The sequence below is a fragment of the Arachis stenosperma genome, chromosome 2 (assembly GCF_014773155.1).
Source record: "Arachis stenosperma cultivar V10309 chromosome 2, arast.V10309.gnm1.PFL2, whole genome shotgun sequence".
Lineage (NCBI taxonomy): Eukaryota > Viridiplantae > Streptophyta > Magnoliopsida > Fabales > Fabaceae > Arachis > Arachis stenosperma.
Window position 1 is genome coordinate 102,052,854 of NC_080378.1, and position 20,955 is coordinate 102,073,808.

General features: G+C 36.4%; 2 protein-coding genes and 1 non-coding gene across 3 annotated transcripts; 1 reads left to right on the forward strand and 2 right to left on the reverse strand.

Annotated features, from left to right (window-relative positions):
* Positions 1 to 676: 676 nt before the first annotated feature.
* Positions 677 to 784, reverse strand: LOC130964318 (small nucleolar RNA R71). The gene has a single exon (XR_009080418.1). It is a non-coding gene; the product is annotated as a small nucleolar RNA R71 (small nucleolar RNA).
* A 9,979-nt stretch (positions 785 to 10,763) lies between these two features.
* LOC130957394 (chlorophyll synthase, chloroplastic) lies at positions 10,764 to 15,913 on the forward strand. The gene is made up of 15 exons (XM_057884256.1): positions 10,764 to 11,034; positions 11,234 to 11,278; positions 11,376 to 11,464; positions 12,064 to 12,151; positions 13,018 to 13,103; positions 13,205 to 13,291; positions 13,385 to 13,450; positions 13,625 to 13,708; positions 13,819 to 13,880; positions 14,084 to 14,159; positions 14,281 to 14,343; positions 14,478 to 14,559; positions 15,062 to 15,138; positions 15,271 to 15,318; positions 15,579 to 15,913. The coding sequence occupies exons 1-15, from the start codon at positions 10,935 to 10,937 to the stop codon at positions 15,639 to 15,641; spliced, it is 1,116 nt and encodes a 371-aa protein (XP_057740239.1). The 5' UTR covers positions 10,764 to 10,934; the 3' UTR covers positions 15,642 to 15,913.
* An 803-nt stretch (positions 15,914 to 16,716) lies between these two features.
* Positions 16,717 to 18,188, reverse strand: LOC130963314 (receptor-like protein 18). The gene is made up of 2 exons (XM_057889443.1): positions 17,719 to 18,188; positions 16,717 to 17,431 (listed from the first exon to the last, which is right to left on the reverse strand). Exons 1-2 carry the CDS (start codon positions 18,186 to 18,188, stop codon positions 16,717 to 16,719), a joined length of 1,185 nt encoding a protein of 394 aa, XP_057745426.1.
* Positions 18,189 to 20,955: the final 2,767 nt, after the last annotated feature.

A 20,955-nucleotide genomic window follows, 5' to 3' on the forward strand; every position in this document is an offset into this window, starting at 1 on the left:
AATTCGAACTATATCTGATCAAGTTCGAATTCTCCTTCTTCTTTCTTCTATTTTTCTTTTCCTCTGACACCTAAAGGGATCTCTATACTGTGACATAGAGGATTCCACATTTTCTTTTTCTCTTCTCTTTCATATGAGCAGGAGCAGAGACAAAGGCATTCTTGTTGAAGCTGACCCTGAACCTGAGAGGACCTTGAAGAGAAAGCTAAGAGAAGCCAAAGCACAACTCTCTTTAGAGCACCTGACCGAATTCTTCAAGGAAGAAGAACAAATGGCAGCCGAAAACAACAACAATGCCAACAATGCAAGGAAGGTGCTTGGTGACTTTACTGCACCTACTCCTGATTTCTATGGGAGAAGCATCTCTATCCCTGCCATTGGAGCAAACAACTTTGAGCTTAAGCCTCAATTAGTTTCTCTAATGCAACAGAATTGCAAGTTCCATGGACTTCCAATGGAAGATCCTCATCAGTTTTTAGCTGAATTCTTGCAAATCTGTGACACAGTCAAGACTAATGGGGTTAACCCTGAGGTCTATAGACTGATGCTATTCCCTTTTGCTGTAAGAGACAGAGCTAGAATATGGTTGGATTCTCAACCTAAAGAAAGCCTGGACTCTTGGGAAAAGCTAGTCAATGCCTTCTTGGCAAAGTTCTTTCCACCACAAAGATGGAGTAAGCTTAGAGTGGAAGTCCAAACCTTCAGACAGAAGGATGGAGAATCCCTCTATGAAGCTTGGGAAAGATACAAACAATTAATCAGAAGATGTCCTTCAGACATGCTTTCTGAATGGAGCATCATAGGTATTTTCTATGATGGTCTCTCTGAACTATCCAAGATGTCTTTGGATAGCTCTGCTGGAGGATCTCTTCATCTGAAGAAGACGCCTACTGAGGCTCAATAACTGATTGAAATGGTTGCAAATAACCAATTCATGTACACTTCTGAAAGGAATCCTGTGAACAATGGGACTAGTCAGAAGAAAGGAGTTCTTGAAATTGACACTCTGAATGCCATTTTGGCTCAGAATAAAATATTGACTCAACAAGTCAACCTGATTTCTCAAAGTCTGTCTGGAATGCAAACTGCACCAAACAGTACTAAGGATGCTTCATCTGAGGAAGAAGCTTATGATCCTGAGAACCCTTCAATGGAAGAGGTAAATTACCTGGGAGAACCCTATGGTAACACCTATAACTCTTCATGGAGAAATCACCCAAATCTCTCAGGGAAGAATCAAGAGAGACCTCAACAAGGTTTCAATAATAATGGTGGAAGAAACAGGTTTAACAATGGTAAACCTTTTCCATCATCTTCTCAGCAACAGACAGAGAGCTCTAAGCAGAATACCTCTGACTTAGCAACCATGGTCTCTGATCTAATCAAAACCACTCAAAGTTTCATGACTGAAACTAGATCCTCCATTAGGAATTTGGAAGGACAAGTGGGTCAGCTGAGCAAGAAAATTACTGAACTTCCCCCAAGCACTCTCCCAAGTAACACTGAAGAAAATCCAAAAGGAGAGTGCAAAGCCATAAATATGGCCGAATTCTGGGAGGAAGAAGAGGCAGTGAACGCCACTGAGGAATGCCTCACTGGACGTCCACTGGCCTCCAATGAGTTCCCCAATGAGGAACCTTGGGAATCTGAGGCTCAAACTGAGACCATAGAGATTCCCTTGGACTTACTACTGCCTTTCATGAGCTCTGATGAGTATTCTTCCTCTGAAGAGGATGAGTATGTCACTGAAGAGCAAGTTGCTAAATACCTTGGAGCAATCATGAAGCTAAATACCAGGTTATTTGGAAATGAGACTTGGGAGGATGAACCCCCTTTGCTCACCAAAGAACTGGATAACTTGTCTAGGCAGCAATTGCCTCAAAAGAGGCAAGATCCTGGGAAGTTTTCTATACCTTGTACCATAGGCACCATGACCTTCAAAAAGGCCTTGTGTGACTTGGGGTCAAGTGTAAACCTCATGCCCCTCTCTGTAATGGAGAAATTAGGGATCTTTGAGGTGCAAGCTGCAAAAATCTCACTAGAGATGGCAGACAACTCAAGAAAACAAGCCCATGGACTTGTAGAGGATGTTCTGGTTAAGGTTGAAGACCATTACATTCCTACTGATTTCATAGTCTTAGAGACTGGGAAGTGCATAGATGAATCAATCATCCTTGGCAGACCCTTCCTAGCCACAGCAAAGGCTGTGATTGATGTTGATAGAGGAGAGTTGATCATTCAAGTGAATGAAGAATCCTTGGTGTTTAAGGCCCAAGGATATCCCTCTGTCATCATGGAGAAGAAGCATGAAGAGCTTCTCTCAAAACAGAGCCAAACAGAGCCCCCACAGTCAGACTCTAAGTTTGGTGTTGGGAGGCCACAATCAAACTCTAAGTTTGGTGTTGGGAAGTTCCAACACGGTTCTGAGCATCTCTGAGGCTCCATGAGAGTCCTCTGTCAAGCTAATGACAGTAAAGAAGCGCTTGTTGGGAGGCAACCCAATGTTTTATAATTAATTATTTTCTTTTGTTATTTTATCTTTTTTGTAGGTTGATGATCATAAGAAGTCACAAAAACAATGAAAAAAGCAAAAACAAAATGAAAAACAGGAAGAAAAACAGCACACCCTGGAGGAAGATGCTGCTGGCGTTCAAACGCCAGTCAGCCTAGCAGTTGGGCGTTTAACGCCCAGTCTGGCACCCTTCTGGGCGTTTAACGCCAGAAAGGGGCACCAGACTGGCGTTAAACGCCAGTAAAGGGCAAAAACCTGGCGTTAAACGCCAGGAATGGGCACCAGCCCGGCGTTTAACGCCAGAAAAGGCTCAAAACGTGGATTTTGATGCCATTTGGTGCAAGGATGCCTTTTCCTTGACACTACAGGATCTGTGGACCCCACAGGACCCTACCATCACTCTCTCTCTTCTTCCCCCATTCACCAATCACCTCAACACCTCTTCCCCAAAAACCCCTCACCTATCAAATCCCATCTTTCTCTTCACCACTCACATCCATCCTTCATAAAACCCCACCAACCTCACCCTTCAAATTCAAACCACTTTCCCTCCCAAACCCACCCTCAAATGGCCGAACCCTCATCCCCCTCTTTCCTATATAAACCCCTCTTTACCCCTTCATTTTCCCACTACCTAAACACCACTTTTCCCCTCCTTGGCCGAATACACCACCATCTCCCTCTTCCTCATTTCTTCTTCTTCTACTCTCCTCTTTCTTCTTTTGCTCGAGGACGAGCAAACATTTTAAGTTTGGTGTGGTGAAAGCGTTGCTTTTTCGTTTTTCCATAACCATTTATGGCATCCAAGGCCGGAGAAACCTCTAGAAAGAGGAAAGGGAAGGCAAAGGCTTCCACCTCTGAGTCATGGGAGATGGATAGATTCCTCTCAAGGGTGCATCAAGACCACTTCTATGAAGTTGTGGCCTTGAAGAAGGTGATCCCCGAGGTCCCCTTTTCACTCAAAAAGGGTGAATATCCGGAGATCCGCCATGAGATCCGAAGAAGAGGTTGGGAAGTTCTTACCAACCCCATTCAACAAGTCGGAATCTTGATGGTTCAAGAGTTCTATGCCAATGCATGGATCACCAAGAACCATGACCAAAGTGTGAACCCGGATCCAAAGAATTATCTTACTATGGTTCGGGGGAAATACTTGGATTTTAGTCCGGAAAGTGTGAGGGTGGCGTTCAACTTGCCTATGATGCAAGGAGATGAGCATCCTTACACTAGAAGGGTCAACTTTGATCAAAGGTTGGACAAGTCCTCACAGTCATATGTGAAGAGGGCGCACAATGGAAGCAAGATTCAAGAGGAAAGCCGGTCCAATTGAGAAGGCATGACCTCAAACCCGTGGCTAGAGGATGGTTAGAGTTCATACAACGCTCAATCATTCCCACTAGCAACCGGTCCGAAGTTACCATAGACCGGGCTATCATGATCCATAGCATCATGATTGGAGAAGAAATAGAGGTTCATGAGGTTATAGCCCAAGAACTCTATAGGGTGGCGGACAAGACCTCTACCTTGGCAAGGTTAGCCTTTCCTCACCTCATTTGTCACCTCTGTTATTCAGTGGGAGTTGACATAGAGGGAGACATCACCATTGATGAGGACAAGCCCATCACTAAGAAAAGGATGGAGTACACAAGAGATCCCACTCATCATGAGATCCCTGAGATTCCTCAAGGGATGAATTTTCCTCCACAAGACTATTGGGGGCAACTAAACACCTCCCTAGGAGAGTTGAGTTCCAATATGGGACAACTAAGGGTGGAGCACCAAGAACACTCCATTCTCCTCCATGAAATTAGAGAAGAACAAAGAATCATGAGAGAGGAGCAACAAAGGCAAGGAAGAGACATTGAGGAGCTCAAGCACTCCATAGGACCTTCAAAAGCAAGGAAGAGCCGCCATCACTGAGGTGGACCCATTCCTTGATTTCCTTGTTCTTTATTCCTTTGTTTTTCGAATTTTAGTGCTTTATGTTATCCATGCTTGTGTCTTATGATCATTAGTGTCTTAGTGTCTATGCCTTAAAGTTATGAATGTCCTATGAATCCATCACCTTTCTTGAATAAAAATGTGCTTAATTGAAAAAGGAAGAATTGCATGAATTTTGAATTTTATAATAGTTTAATTATTTTGATGTGGTGGCAATATTTTTGTTCTCTGAATGTATGCTTAAACAGTGCATATGTGTCTTGAATTTGTGGTTCATGAATGTTGGCTCTTGAAAGAATGATGAAAAAGGAGACATGTTATTGAGGATCTGAAAAATCAATAAAATGATTCTTGAAGCAAGAAAAAGCATTGCTATTCAAAAAAAAAAAAATCGAAAAAAAAAGAAAAAAAAATCGAAAAAAAAAGAAAAAAAAAGAGAAAACGAAAAAAAAAATAAGAGTTGTGATCCAAGGCAAATAAGAGTGTGCTTAAGAACCCTGGACACCTCTAATTGGGGACTTTAGCAAAGCTAAGTCACAATCTGAAAAGGTTCACCCAATTATGTGTCTGTGGCATGTATGTATCCGGTGGTAATACTGGAAAGACAGAGTGCTTTGGGCCACAGCCAAGACTCAATAAATAGCTATGTTCAAGAATCATCATACTTTACTAGGAGAATCATTAACACTATCTGGATTCTAAGTTCCTAAAGAAGCCAACCATTCTGAATTTCAAAGGATAGATTGAGATGCCAAAACTGTTCAGAGGCAAAAAGTTAAAAGCCCCGCTCATCTAATTAATACTGATCTTCACAGATATTTTTGGAATTCATTGCATATTCTCTTCCTTTTATCTTATTTGATTTTCAGTTGCTTGGGGACAAGCAACAATTTAAGTTTGGTGTTGTGATGAGCGGATGATTTGTATACTTTTTGGCATTGTTTTAGTATATTTTTGATATGATCTAGTTAGTTTTTAGTATATTTTTATTAGTTTTAGTTAAAATTCACTTTTCTGGACTTTACTATGAGTTTGTGTGTTTTTCTGTGATTTCAGGTATTTTCTGGCTGAAATTGAGGGACCTGAGCAAAAATCTGATCCAGAGACCAAAAAGGACTGCAGATGCTGTTGGATTCTGACCTCCCTGCACTCGAAGCGGATTTTCTGGAGCTACAGAAGCCCAATTGGCGCGCTCTCAACGGCGTTGGAAAGTAGACATCCTGGGCTTTCCAGCAATATATGATAGTCCATACTTTGCCCAAGATTTGATGGCCCAAACCGGCGTTCAAAGTCACCTCAAGAAATCCCAGCGTTAAACGCTGGAACTGGCACCCAAATGGGAGTTAAACGCCCAAACTGGCACCAAAGCTGGCGTTTAACTCCAAGAAGAGTCTCTACACGAAATTTGCTTCATTGCTCAGCCCAAGCACACACCAAGTGGGCCCGGAAGAGGATTTTTATGTCATTTACTCATCTATGTACACCATAGGCTACTAGTTTTCTATAAGTAGGACCTTTTACTATTGTATCTGAATCTTCGGACATCTAGTTCTTAGATCATTTGAGAGGCTGGCCTCACGGCCATGCCTAGACCTTGTTCTTATGTATTTTCAACGGTGGAGTTTCTACACACCATAGATTAAGGTGTGGAGCTCTGCTGTACCTCGAGTATTAATGCAATTACTATTGTTCTTCCATTCAATTCCGCTTGTTCTTTGTCCAAGATATCACTTGTTCTTCAACTTGATGAAGGTGATGATTGACGCCCATCACCATTCTCACTCATGAACAAAGTGACTGACAACCACTCTTGTTCTACAAGCATTTGAGGCTTAGTGAATATCTCTTGGATTTCTGATTGCACGATGCATGGTTGATCGCCTGACAACCGAGTGCTCGCCTGACAAACGAGCCAGCCATTCCGTGAGATCAGAGTCTTCGTGGTATAGGCAAGAACTGATGGCAGCATTCAAGAGAATCCGGAAGGTCTAACCTTGTCTGTGGTATTCTGAGTAGGATTCAATGATTGAATGACTGTGACGTGCTTCAAACCTGTAACCTACTGGGCGTTAGTGACAGACGCAAAAGAGTTATTCTATTCCGGTAGGGGAGGGAACCAAACCGGTGATTGGCAGCACTGTGACAGAGTGTGTGCATTAGCTTTCACTGCGCGGATGGGAGGTAGCTGCTGACAACAGTGAAACCTTACACGAGCTTGCCATGGAAAGGAGTAAGAAAGGATTGGATGAAGGCATTAGGAAAGCAGAGAGACGGAAGGGAAGGCATCTTCATACACTTGTCTGAAGCTCTTACACCAATGATATACATAAGTATCTCTATCCTTATCTTTTATGTTATTTTCGTTCATCACCATATACATCTGAGTTTGCCTGACTAAGATTTACAAGATGACCATAGCTTGCTTCAATACTAACAATCTCCGTGGGATCGACCCTTACTCACGTAAGGTTTATTACTTGGACGACCCAGTGCACTTGCTGGTTAGTTGTGCGAAGTTGTGTAATGCCATGGTATTGAGCCACCAAGTTCTTGGAGCCATTACCGGGGATTATTTGAGTTGTGAAAAAGTATTGTTCACAATTTTGCGCACCAAGAGACTACCAGCAGACTCCAATATTACTTGGGTAGCGTTGGTTCCGAAGTTTGTGGGTGCAAAGGAGATAAAGAACCTTAGACCAATCAGTATGATTGGTTGCATTTACAAGGTCATATCAAAAGTGTTGACAAGAAGAATGAGGACCGTAATGCCAGGATTAGTTGGAGAGTCACAGCGTGCATTTGTCAAAGGCAGGCAAATACATGATGGAGCATTAATCGCCTGTGAAACTGTACACTGGCTAAAAATGAAGAAGAAGGCATCAACTATCATCAAATTGGACTTCCGGAAAGCCTATGATAGAATCAAATGGAATTTTGTTGACATTGTGCTAGAAAAGATGGGGTTTAGTAGAAGATGGAAGGTATGGATTACAGAGTACATTAGATCAGCTTCTATATCTATAATGGTTAATGGGGCTCCTTCCAAGCCGTTCAAGATGGAAAGAGGGCTTCGACAAGGCGACCCGTTATCACCTTTCTATTCGTCCTCGTTGTAGATGTGCTGAACAGGATGATAGGTGAGGCGGTAAGAAATAGGAGGATAACTTTTCTATTAGTAGGCAGGAACAATGTAGAGCTATCTCACCTCCAGTTTGCTGATGACACTATATTATTCTGCCCACCATAGGAAGAGACAGTGAGAAACTACAAGAGGCTCCTGAGGTGTTTTGAAGTCATGTCGGGATTGAGCATCAACTTTGACAAGTCTAGTTTAATACCGGTAAATTGCATTCAGGAGTGGGTCAGTCATATGTGCAGGTTGTTAGGATGTCAGGCGGCGAATCTACCAATAAAGTATCTGGAAATTAATTAGGTGCAAATCCAAGGCTGGTAAAAACGTGGAAGCCAGTAATAGATAACGTGGAGGAGAAACTGAGTTTGTGGAAAGCAAAGGTGCTCAGCAAAGCGGAAAAGCTGGTTCTCATCAAATCTGTGATCAATAGTCTGCCTACGTACTATTTGAACTTGTATAAAATGCCAGTTACGGTGGTCAAAAAAATAATCTCATTGCAAAGAAGATTCTTTTGGGAGAAGGACGACAGACGACCTGGATTGGCTCTTGTAAAATAGGAGATGATACAAGCACTGAAGAAATTAAGGAGACTAGGTATGGGAGATACGATGATTCGCAATACCGCATTGTTGTTTAAATGATGGTGGAGATTCTCTAAAGAAGAGTGTCCTCTGTGGAAGAAGGTTGTGTGCTCATGCAATAATTTGAACCCTGGGCAATTATTGTCTACTCAAGCTATACCAGCAAAAGGGGGTCCGTGGAGAGATATTTGTAACTTGCAAATCAAGGAGCAACATGTTAGAGAGAAGATGATTGACGGGTTGGCTATGAAAGTAGGCGACGGTAGACTAACCAGATTTTGGGAAGATACATGGCTACAGTCGGGGAAGCTGAAAGACTTCTTTCCAAGACTATACTTAATTTCAGATAATAAGGGATCCGTGATTGGGGAGTATGGTTTTTGGGATGGGATAGAGTGAGTTTGGAACTTCCATTGGAGGAGGGAACTCTGACAATGGGAGACCGACAGTTTGAACCAAATGCTTGAGACCTTACAAGCTGTGAGATTGATAGCAGACACACAAGATAGAGTGGTGTGGTAATTTGATAAAGAAGGCGTTTATACTACTAACTCATTTGTGCAGGTTTTGCAGGTACAGAAATTAACGGATGATGTCCTCAACTATAAGTTCACAAATGGAATATGGAAAGGAATTGTTCCACCGCAGGTAGAGTTGTTTACTTGGTTTGTAGTTGTAGGCCGAGTGAATACAAAGGATCGCTTGATCAGATTAGGCATCATTGAATAAAGTGATAACATCTGTGTTATGTGTAGTAAGAAAATTGAAATTGTACAACATTTGTTTGTTACGTGTGAATTTGCTTGGCAGGTGTGGTGCGCATGGATAAGTCATGTGGGCCTTATTTGGAGCTTCCCAGGTTCCATAAAAAACATTTTAAGAGCTGGAGGACGATGAATTTGAGAAAAGATGTGCGAAAAACATGGTTAGTGGGATTCTTCTCAGTTATATGGAACATCTGGTTATGTAGAAATGAGGTGATTTTTCAAAATAAGGCAGCGAAAGTGGTAGATTGTGTTGCTAAGACGTTTTGTTGTTTTAGAGAGTGGTGCGAAAGGTAACTCATGTTGTTGATGGCTATGCCAAAGATAACACAGGAGTTGCAAAACTGTATTTTTGGTTCTTATATGCTCCATTTAATGTGTTGATCGAGCTCCCTTACCTTTCAAAAAAATTTTTTTTTAGTAGTTTCTTCTTTATTTTAGTATAAATAATACATCTTTTCATCCTTATATAAATAATTAAAGAAAATTGTGATGTATAACAATTAGAACTAGAAGTGAGTCAAGTTAACTCATAAGCCAGTTTGAGTTCGATTCGTTAATAGTTCAATAAGCTGAATTCGTGAGCTACTGAACCAAAGTTGAGCCTAGAATTAAACTCATAAATTAAATGAGTCGAGTTTGAGCTTGGATAAACTCAACTCATTAGCTTGTGAGCTGACTTGATATATATATATATATATATATATATATATATATATATATAAAATTATTAATACACATATTCTATGTGTATTTAATTTATACTTTTAATATTATATATAAAATAGTAATATATAATTATATATATATATATATGATTTTTTTTCTAAAATAAAATAAAAAATTTTATTATTTTCCTAAACATGATTTTTGGATTTTAATTCTCCAAATACAATTTTTTTTAGCATTTGGGCAAGTTCGTCGGATCCCGACCAACTCTATAAAAATAGCAAGTTCGCGTTACCGCCGACGAAATCTCGCCTTACCCTTTTCCGAACTCCCTTTTTCAAAATGCACGTTTTTTAATTCATATTATCGTCTCTAAAAGAGTATATAGATCTACAAATAGTATATAAGAATATACAAAAATACACAGACAACAAGTATGACTTCTTCAAGAATTTTTTTAATTATAAATTAAGAAAAACAAGCCATATTTAACAATAACAACTATTATTATCGTCTCTAAAATTATACGGATACACCGGAATAAGTCATATTTAACAAGAATTTTTTTAATTAAAAATAAAAAAATTATTTCTCAAAAATAAAATATTTAACAAGGAGCTTGAACTTCAAAAATAGATTGATTGTTAATAAATTGAGCCATGAGCCAAGTTCAATTTTCGTGAGTCGAGTTTGAGCTTGATCTACTTCGATTCAGCTCGGCTCACTTCCAAATATAATAACAATTGTTATTATTATAATATAATATTTTTTAAACGTATTTAATATATATTTTTTAAATATTTATAAAAACTATTTTTTATTTATAATATTTAATATTTAAAATTAAATATAAAATAAAAAATTAATCGGTATTGAAATTATTAGAGCAATTATTAAATTGTTCCCAAAACATACTATAATTTATTAATTATAAAGTAGACCTTATATAATTCAATATAAAAATATTATTTATATATTAAAATTAATTATTAAAATTAATTATTATATATTAATATATATTATTTAATTTATTTTTATTATATATTTTATATTAATAATTAATTTTAGTATATGTAAATAGAGCAATCAAATGACGCCAGATAAACATAAACACCACAAATCTCGTAAACTTCAAAGTACCTTACCCTTTCATTAAAAGCTTTGTTTAATGTCTACCTAAAAAAAAAAAAAAAAACAAAAACTTTATCACTTACAGGTTACAGCATAGAATGATAGAACACACCACTTGTATTGTATAGTGTTCCGGGTGTGGAACCTTTGAAGCTTCTTCATCAGTTTCAGAATTACAAGCTCCTATATTCCTTCCTAAAATAATGGCTTCACTTTCTCTCAACATGGTTTCAGTTCCACCAAGAACAACAACAATCTCATGCACAAGAACAAGGGTGCCTTCACTTCCTTTCTCATTCACTAGTAGGTTGACTCACCACAGCACTTTCTGGTTTTCTTGGTTGTTGAAAGAGTACAACATTGGGTTTTGCAAAGTACCATTTTTAGTGTTCTTATGTAACATGTACTAATTTGCTTAGGTTTAGTTTTTCATGAATCAAATGACACTCAATTTTGTTATTTTTATGCTTTTTTGGTGTTTTTGTGTGAAAATTGATTTCAGGGAGGAGATTAACTATTAGAGCAACAGAAACCGATACAAATAATGGTAATTTGTGCTTTCTTGAGTTACCATTTTGATGTTCCTTTTTCAATTGCTCATGTTTTTCTTTCTTTGTTGGGGGGTGGGGGTTGGGATTGAGCAGTTAAGTCTCAGGCACCGGATAAGGCTCCTTCGAAAGACGGTTCAAGCATCAATCAGCTTCTTGGTATTAAAGGAGCTGCTCAAGAATCAGTGAGTTCATCAACTCTGTGTTTTTTGTTGACTTGTGATGGTTACAAATTTGGGTTTCAATTTTTATTATGAATGCACAAAATGATCTCAATTAGATAATAAATAAAGCTTGATTAGCACCACAATTTCATTCACTTTTATTTTCTTCACTTATTTAAAATTGAAAGAAGTAGGAGTTCAAGAATGAATGACAAGCAAGTGTAGTTGTTCTAGAAAAAATTTCTAATTCTTCATGCTATTCTTGACAAAATATTCCAAATCTGACCACAACACGAGGCGTATTTTACCCCAAGTTATATATGTTTCTTAACAGTCTTGATGCTATTTGAAACTTGTTTCTACTTTTGTAAACTCTCTCCTCATGCGGAGGGTGAACTACAATGCACAACCTTGTTTCTACTTTTTTAGGTATACATTCTTGAAATGTAGTTGAACATGTTGAAAACAAATTAAGTTTGAATCTGTTTATAAAGTACTAACCCAAAAGTTTTTGGCCGCTGAAAATTTATTGCTTTGTTTACGTGTACTTGTTAGTTAACATTATGAAATGATGAGACAACTTTGGTTTTGTGCTTATTCTTTCTATTTATGCTGTGCAGAATAAATGGAAGATTCGCCTTCAACTTACAAAACCTGTCACTTGGCCTCCGTTGGTTTGGGGTGTAGTTTGTGGCGCCGCTGCTTCTGGTACTACATTTTAGTTTAATCTCATTAAGTGATATTCATGGCCTAGAAAAAACTGATATGATTCATAGTATTCTGTTGAAATGTTGCTAGTATTGTTCTCTCTTTCATTCTCCTTATTATTGGGTTTCTCATCCCTTGGTAGGTATAATCACAGTATGACACTGTCCACGGGCAAGGAGTATCTTTACAGTGTTATTTCTGAATTAATCTGAAACTGATATTGTACGTTACATGATTTACATTAATTCTGAACATCTTAAGTGACAACAATAGGCAATGCTTCCATTATTGATCATCTGAGGATTACACTAAAAAAGGAAAACATCAATAGATGAGTAGAATTATAACTTCTTGGTGGTATTCCAGAGGTGATTTATTAATTTAAAACAATCAAGAATATGCATGAGCTTGTTTCTCACATTTTCTTTTCTTTCTCTTATTCTTTCTTTGTTTCTGTATCTATTGTTGGATTGTATGGATTAATATTTGAAATGTGCATTGCACGTACACAATTTATAGGTGTTACACACCTTTATTTATGTAATTGCCTAACATAACATTTTAGTGCTTCTAACTTAACATTTAACATGTAACAACACGTTACTGATCAACATAATTGTCAAAAGTAGGATGTAATTGTTCAAGACAAGATTCAAGGAAATTTAAGTGTGTATGCAAAGCATAAGTTATATAGTTGGAAGACTGTATCCAACTTAGGTGCAAGAGTTACTGGCTTAGTAAGATAAGCTAGCGCTACAATGTGGCACACGATTGTTCAAAGGAGATAGATACCATCAAGTACATTAAACATGTTCAAAGGGCATAGATACCATTAATGTTTCTGCATCAATCTTGTGTCTGAGCAGGAAATTTCCATTGGACTATTGAGGATGTTGCTAAATCAATTGTGTGCATGTTGATGTCTGGCCCGTTTCTAACAGGATATACTCAGGTAATAACTTTGTTATTGAGTTTCACACTTTACTAGCCTGCCGGTAGTGAATGGAAGTTTCGGACCAATATAACCTTGATTTTGCTATTGTTTTTCTTTAGACCATAAATGATTGGTATGACCGAGAGATCGATGCAATAAATGAACCTTATCGACCAATTCCGTCTGGGGCTATATCCGAGAACGAGGTGTGTGTTAAATCTGAGACTGATGTTTTGTTTCTTATGTTCTTTACTTGTTTGGTCACCACATATTTCATTTTTTCACTCGAAATTCCACAGGTTATCACTCAAATATGGGTGCTGCTACTAGGAGGTCTTGGCTTGGCAGGCCTATTAGACGTATGGGTAGGTACTGCTTAGTCTTGAGATCCATCTGATTAAAAATTTTCCAGTTTGATGTGTATAATTACACACATGGAGCTCATTCATAAAAATCTTCATATCATTTTTACCCCGATCCTAAACATACCCTTAGCATCAATTTCCTGTAGGGTAGTTGCTAAAATATTTCTGTTATAGGCAGGACATGACTTCCCCATAGTTTTTTACCTTGCTGTGGGTGGATCACTTCTGTCATACATATATTCTGCTCCTCCTTTGAAGGTAAACATTTAAATTCTTCTCATTCTCTTTTCCATTATTGTTAATATGCCATATTATTTTTTATTTTTTTACTTTTGTGGTCCTTTGACTAAGTTTCACTTACAATCTAGTTAAAACAAAATGGATGGATCGGAAACTTTGCCCTCGGAGCAAGTTACATCAGCTTACCATGGTACAGTACATTTTATTTATATAATATTTGTACATTATGAGTTTTGTAGTTTTAACTGATAACCTGATTTAGTTAATTCATTGGCTTTGTTTGTCTATCTGCTGATCTTGATTCATGATTTGATCATGTTTGATTTGTTTCTAAAGCATCATTTCTATGATTGAACTGTCTTTGACAAGTTCTTAATCATTTTATTGCTGCAGGTGGGCTGGTCAGGCTTTGTTTGGGACACTCACACCCGACATTATTGTCCTGACGTTGCTATACAGCATTGCTGGAGTATGTAGTAAATTCTACATGGCATTTCATTGAAATACAATATTACTTAGCATAGTGTCATGATGTGATGTTAAGAGGGTGCAATAGATTTGTTGCTAATATTTTTGGTGATACACTGTAGTTGGGCATTGCCATTGTCAACGACTTCAAGAGTATTGAAGGGGATAGAGCTCTTGGGCTTCAGGTCAATTCTGTTACCCTCTTTCTTTCCATTACCGTAACATGAAATTTCAATTTTTTTCAGAAATTTTGGTCTTGCAAATTCACTAACACTGAAGTTGATGCTCTGAACTTTTCTATTGGCAATCTAATATGCAGTCTCTTCCGGTTGCTTTTGGTACTGAAACTGCAAAATGGATTTGTGTTGGTGCTATTGACATTACACAATTATCTGTCGCTGGTATATTTTTTATCCCTCCAATACTTAGATATTTGATCTGCATTCGAAGGTTCTTTTTCATTTTAATGTACATTGTACTCTATCTGGAAATTATTCATCATACTAAACCATTATTGTGTATCTTTATTATTTGTGGGTTGTAACCTTGATGACAGTTAAATTTAGTTTTGCAAGATAGAGTTGAAATAAAAATGCATTTAAAACTATAACGTCGATATTACAATAGTTCTAAATCATATTAAGCCATGCTTTTGTCAACAATAGTGTCTACTCTCTACATTCCAGATGGTCCTTTTGACATTTTTGGTACACTCACAAATCAATGTATATAAGAATTGGATTTATTAGTGTATCAGAATTGTCAAAAGTCAAACTGCCGTTTATATGGAATTGATGGTCTAGAAGGTAGCAGATGATTTTTTCTAGTCTTGAAAGCGTCGGCACGTCCTCATCCTTGTCCTTATGAAAATTTGTGTTTCATTGCTGACGTTTACCATCGCAGGGTATCTTCTTGCGACTGGTAAACAGTACTATGCTCTGGCTTTACTCGGCTTGATAATTCCGCAAGTCATATTTCAGGTAAAGCACACAATTACACCATTTTTCTTGCTTATTTTGTTAACTATCTTCTACAAAATGTTATGACAGCTAATAGTATTACATGCTAACATCTAAAAATGATTCATGATCACTTCATCTTATGTCTTGCAGTTCCAATACTTTCTCAAGGACCCTGTGAAGTATGATGTTAAATATCAGGTATGTACATAAAAATAATCAATATAATATGGGACTTGAGGAACAGATTTAGAGAATAGAAAGGTTTGTGAATAAAATATGAGAAACTGACTTTATTCATATTGATAGTAGAACAAGTATATATACAAAGCATGAGAGACTAGTATTTTATTGTGGGGTTGCATGGAGCATGGTATTTTATTATTTAAAAACTATTATAATTCTTAATTTCCTAAGTTTTTATTTATAAACTTAAAACATGTATCATTTGAATGTTTCAGGCTAGTGCACAGCCATTCCTGGTGCTTGGTCTTCTGGTTACTGCTCTTGCAACAAGCCACTGATCTTTAATGTGAATAGTTTCTGATATTGATATGGATAGAAGAATTAAAGATGAAAGGAAGTGAGTCACTATTGAAAAAAAAGTAATTAACAAATATTAGAGTTGCTTTAATTTCTTTAGAAACCTACATGTTTTAGTTACATTCTATAGTTTATTTGCCTTTTGACACCCTGCATCTGCATGGATTGAGTTATGATCTAAGGCTAGCTGGTCCATTGCTGTGCTTATTTAAATTTCTTTTTTATCTATATAAAAAAATATATTTTTGGTTTATTATTTTCTTTTTTCTAATCCACTAAGTTTTGATGATTTATTATTGTTTAGTTGAGAAGAACCTTATTGTACAAAATGTTGTTTGCTGTAACTTTACACGAAAAACACTAGTGAAAATTTGGTTCCATTGTCCAACATCAAATGGTTGAATTAGGCTTTGTATTTGTGCAAGAAATTTAATGATGGGTTAATTAGTTAACTTTCTTTTGGTTTACCATTAGCATTGTTGTTTTAACTTTTACTTGTGACCTTCCAGATTCATAAAGTAAAATTAAATTTAGTACTTTATAAGAGTTTAACTTTGATGTAGTGACATTGTAAAGAGTTTTACATGATTATCTAATCAAATTCATGCGTTTAGAAGACTTTAAAGAAGTGTGTTTGAAAATTAATTACTTTCACTGACAATACACAATTGATTGTGTTTATAAATTCTTTTTATAATTTAATATAAAATCAAGTTGACTACAAAATGCTTTGTTTGAACAATGAACTTATATTAAGTATCAAACAAGCATTTCAAATATATATATGTATGTATATGAAAGGACCAATGACTCATGCTCGCTGAGATAACATGTGATACTATTTTAGTAAAAGAAATAAAAACTGCTCAAGAAACATATAGCAAGCACATACATGATGCATTGAAAAACGAAAAAGAAATATACACAGAGAATGCAATAAGAAATGTTTTTCTTCTTTCCTTTTTTTTCCTTGCTTCTGCATTATTCATAGCATACTAAATAGTGACTAGTAACTTCTCCATATCAGAACTTTGTAACTCTTTCCTCCACGAGTTTCTACTCAACACACAGCTGAGGAAATATCCGGCAGAGAATTCTGTCCAGAAATTGCCAATATTGCAGCCTCCATTTCTTCCAAAACAAGAGGGGAACAATCACAATTCCGAGTCCGAAAACCGATCCCAGTTCTGCACTCACTAAATTCCAGTGAACTTCACAAGCTAGGCTTCCACATGGTGGCATTGCAAGTGGTGGCAGTGTATGCATTCCATGATCTGGAGTTTTGGTGAGTGGAGGTCCATACAACCCATTATTGCTTTCAAATGAGCTTGCTTCGAATGACTGAAGTTGAGTACTTGGTGGGATCTTCCCAATCAAATGATTATAGGAAATATTTAAGGCTGAGAGAAAGCTTAAACTTGCAAGATTATTGGGAATTTCTCCTTCAAGTGAGTTCTTTGATAGATCCAATGACTCAAGCCGTATCAGATTTTCAATGGTTGATGGAATTCTACCCGAAAGACCATTACTTGACAAGTTGAGCACATACAGTGCATTCAAATCCATTAATTCCTTTGGTATTGGCCCTTCAAATTGATTGTGTGAGAAATCAATCGAAATGAAGGTCGTTAGGATTTTAACCAAAACAATTTGTTGACCTTTGCTTGTGACTGTTATTGAATCCTGATAATATATATCACCAACTGGAAAATCAAGATGTTCTACCTTAGATTGATCTTCTCCCACATTAGACATCATGGCTTTCCAATTTCTGAACCATATTCCAGGAAATTTATAGTTAAAGGCCACATCAACAATCTGAATCTTTTTCCAAAACACCACTGTCTTTTACACATCTCATCGGACTGTGGAATTTATTGTTCCGCAAAACCAGGATGCGAACGGTGGATATCTTTCTTAGAAAGCAAGGAAAGCCCCCAACGATCTTATTTCTTCCAATGTCTAATACCTCTAAGGCAGTGCAATGTGCCAGCGACTTTGGAAGTGGCCCTGCTAATGGATTTCCATTGAAAACAATAGTCTTTAGAGCACAAGCACTTGGAAATATATTGGGGAACTTTGCCTGATATTTTGTTATTGGAAAGGTCAAGAACTTGAAGGTTTGAAGCATTGCACAAGGAATGAGGGATGCTGCCGTGAAAACTATTGTTTGCGAGAGAAACATAAAATATATCAGACATGTAATGACCAATATCTGCTGGGATAACAAAGCTAAAATTGTTGCTCGAGTAATCCACAAAGGAAGCATAATGAAGAAAGCCTGGGATCTGCTCTTGCAGTTTATTGAATTGAAGGTAAAGGCTGTACAAATTATGAGTACGGTTCTGCAGTGGCCCTTCAAAATTAGTTAGAAAATTGTGAGAGATATCAAGATAGTCAAGACTATCTAGTCTCGAAATCCACTTGGATACTGTTCCTTGAATCTGGTTATATGAGAGGTTCAAATCATGTAATCCAGATTGGTACCTCAAGAAATTAGGGAAAGTTTTCAAGTTGCAAGATGCCATGAAGTAGGAATTGTTCCACTAAATTTGCAGCCATAAAGAAGTAATATTGTGATAAGGTGAATTCTATAGTGTCTAACTTATTTTTAAAAGTAAAAAAATAAAATATTTTAAAATAAAAAGTAAAATATTTAAAATTTATTATATATTATTTATTTGTCCTTTTTTAGTTAGACACAATGGCAAAGGCATCGTAGTATTCACCTATTAATAAATGCAGCATGTTACCAATAGAAAGGGGAAGTGGAACTGTCCCACAAAGCCAGCATGTGACAAGTTCAAATAAGTCAAGTTCTCCAATTTGTTGAATTTGGATGGAATGGAAGAATTGAAGTAAACTCTGGAGATGTTGGAGACTGACAAGGCTGCTTGAATTGTCGAATCCACCTTGGATGCCTTCGTCACTCAAATCAAGAGCAATAACATGATTACATGAGCATCATGATCACAAGATACGCCACTCCAATCACAGCATGCAATACTTTGATTCCATGTCTTCAACTTGGTGGAATATTGATGGTTGAACGTGAAGTTGTTCCTGAATTGAAGCAACAACGACCTCCGATACACATGCAATAATGGATGATTGATATCACCAAAAAGAAGATGATTTGTTGAACCTTCATTGATAATTTCATCTTAAATCTTCTTTACATTTAGGCTGAAACCAATTATTAGCTATGTTTTCCAAAATTGATTAAAAAAAAATCACTTATCTATTAATTTTTAGTTTTCTTTCCCACCCAAACTGATTATAATAAAATGGTTTGATTCGAATTTAATTACAAAATATGAATTAATCCTGCTTGATATCTGAATTAAACGGAATAAAAAAGAAGATAGTAGTGTATGCCCGACAACCGTGTTCCATAAAAATTTTATGATAAATTTTAAGGATAAATATTGTTCTGTTCTCTAATGTTGAGGGTCAGAATCAAAACTGTCACAAACATAATTTTTTATTTAGAATTATTTTTAACACTTTTTTTTTATCAAAATCATTATTTTTAATAAAATTTTTAATTTTATTCCTAATAATAAAAAATTATAAAATTCTTTTAAAGAAATAAAAGAAAAGAACGCGGTTTGGGGGGAGGGGAGGGGGGAAGGAAACGTGTTTTGGGGGGAGGGGAGGGGAAAGGGGAAGGGAGGGAGTGGATCTTCTCTCGTGAAAAAAAATTGGATGGTGTGCAATATTTAATCTAACCATTCATTACTCTCTCTCTTATTTATTTCTAGTCTCACTTATAGAATCAAAGGTGAGAGATCATATTTGATTTTGTCAAGTGATAAAAAAACTGAAGAGGATCCATTTTCGGGAAAAGGGGGTGGGGGACGGCGCTGGAGAAGTTTGGAGCTGCCGTCGCTGTCGCCAAAAGAAAGAAGAAAGGAGAGAGGGACTGCGACGGTAGAGAAAAAAGAAGGAGAGGAGATGCGCCGGCGCTGCTAGGGCTCGCCGCCGCCGTCGCTGTCAATTCGCCCACGAGCTGCCGTCGGGGAGCCGCCGGTGATTCTGCTTCGGCTTCTGCTTCTGCTTCTTCTTGGCTTTGGCCTTTGCTTTGTGTTTCTGCTCGAACTTCTGCTTCTTTGACTGCCTCTGCTTCTAATTTTGATTTGTTATTTTTTGATTTTATTGTTATTGTGTGTTGATTTGGTTGTTGAATTTGTGTTGATTTATTGAATTTCTAATTCCTTGATTTGTTGAATTTGTGATGATTTCATTGATGTTTTTCTTGATGGTGGAGGTAAATGTGCTGGTGGTGGTGGAAGTAAAGGTGCTGATAGTAGTGGATGATATTTTTTTTCCAAAAAAAATTAAAAGAACGATTTTAATACGAATTATGTTGGAGACGATTTCTGTTTCTGACCCTCAACGTTACGGACCAAAACAATATTTATTCCTAAATTTTACTAAATCTTTAACTTTTTTTTATAATATGTGAACTTTTAATTAGATGTTATTTTAATATGATAACTAATTATATTTAAAATTTGAGTTATTTTAATTTAATGAAAGTTAATATCTTTATTATAATAAAATTATTTTATAATTTAATTATTAATATTTTAAAAAATTATATAATTATCTATTTTAAATAATAACTAAATTATAAAATAATTCTACTATAATTAAAATATTAATTTTCGTTAAATTAAAGTAACTTAAGTATAAATATAATTAATTATTAAATTAAAATAACACTATTTTGTATATTATTTTTAAAAAAATCGAATAGAGTTTACCAAAATTTATATATATAGTAGTGTTTTATAAAAAATTAACTCTCTCTCTGTATTTTATAAAAATATAAAAGTATCCCCTTCTGCATGGTCGATATCCATACATGGCTTTAGATTAAAAACTAAAAGTAAACCAAATCAACACCATTTTAGCACCTTTCGCATAGAAAATTTTTCGATGGGCTGATTTCCTCTCAAAATTCCTAATATAAATTATGAAACACAATAACTATTGTACAACATAATATTTACATATTTTGTCCAAAATTTTAATTTTCTCATCTCTGTGGCCTAAACATTCTTTTCAAAAATTTAGTTCTAGAAGTAATTTGATAATTTGGTGTTTTAGAAATTAGAACTAAAATTGTACCAAAAAATACTCAGGGAAAACCCAAAATAATCATATTCTTCAAGCACAAAAATTCAAAATAATTAGTTTGAGACTGACTTCACAGTTTGAACTAAAAAAGGAGGACAGTGTGCAATACTTTGATTTCATTACTTCATGGACATGCTTCATCGAAAGCAA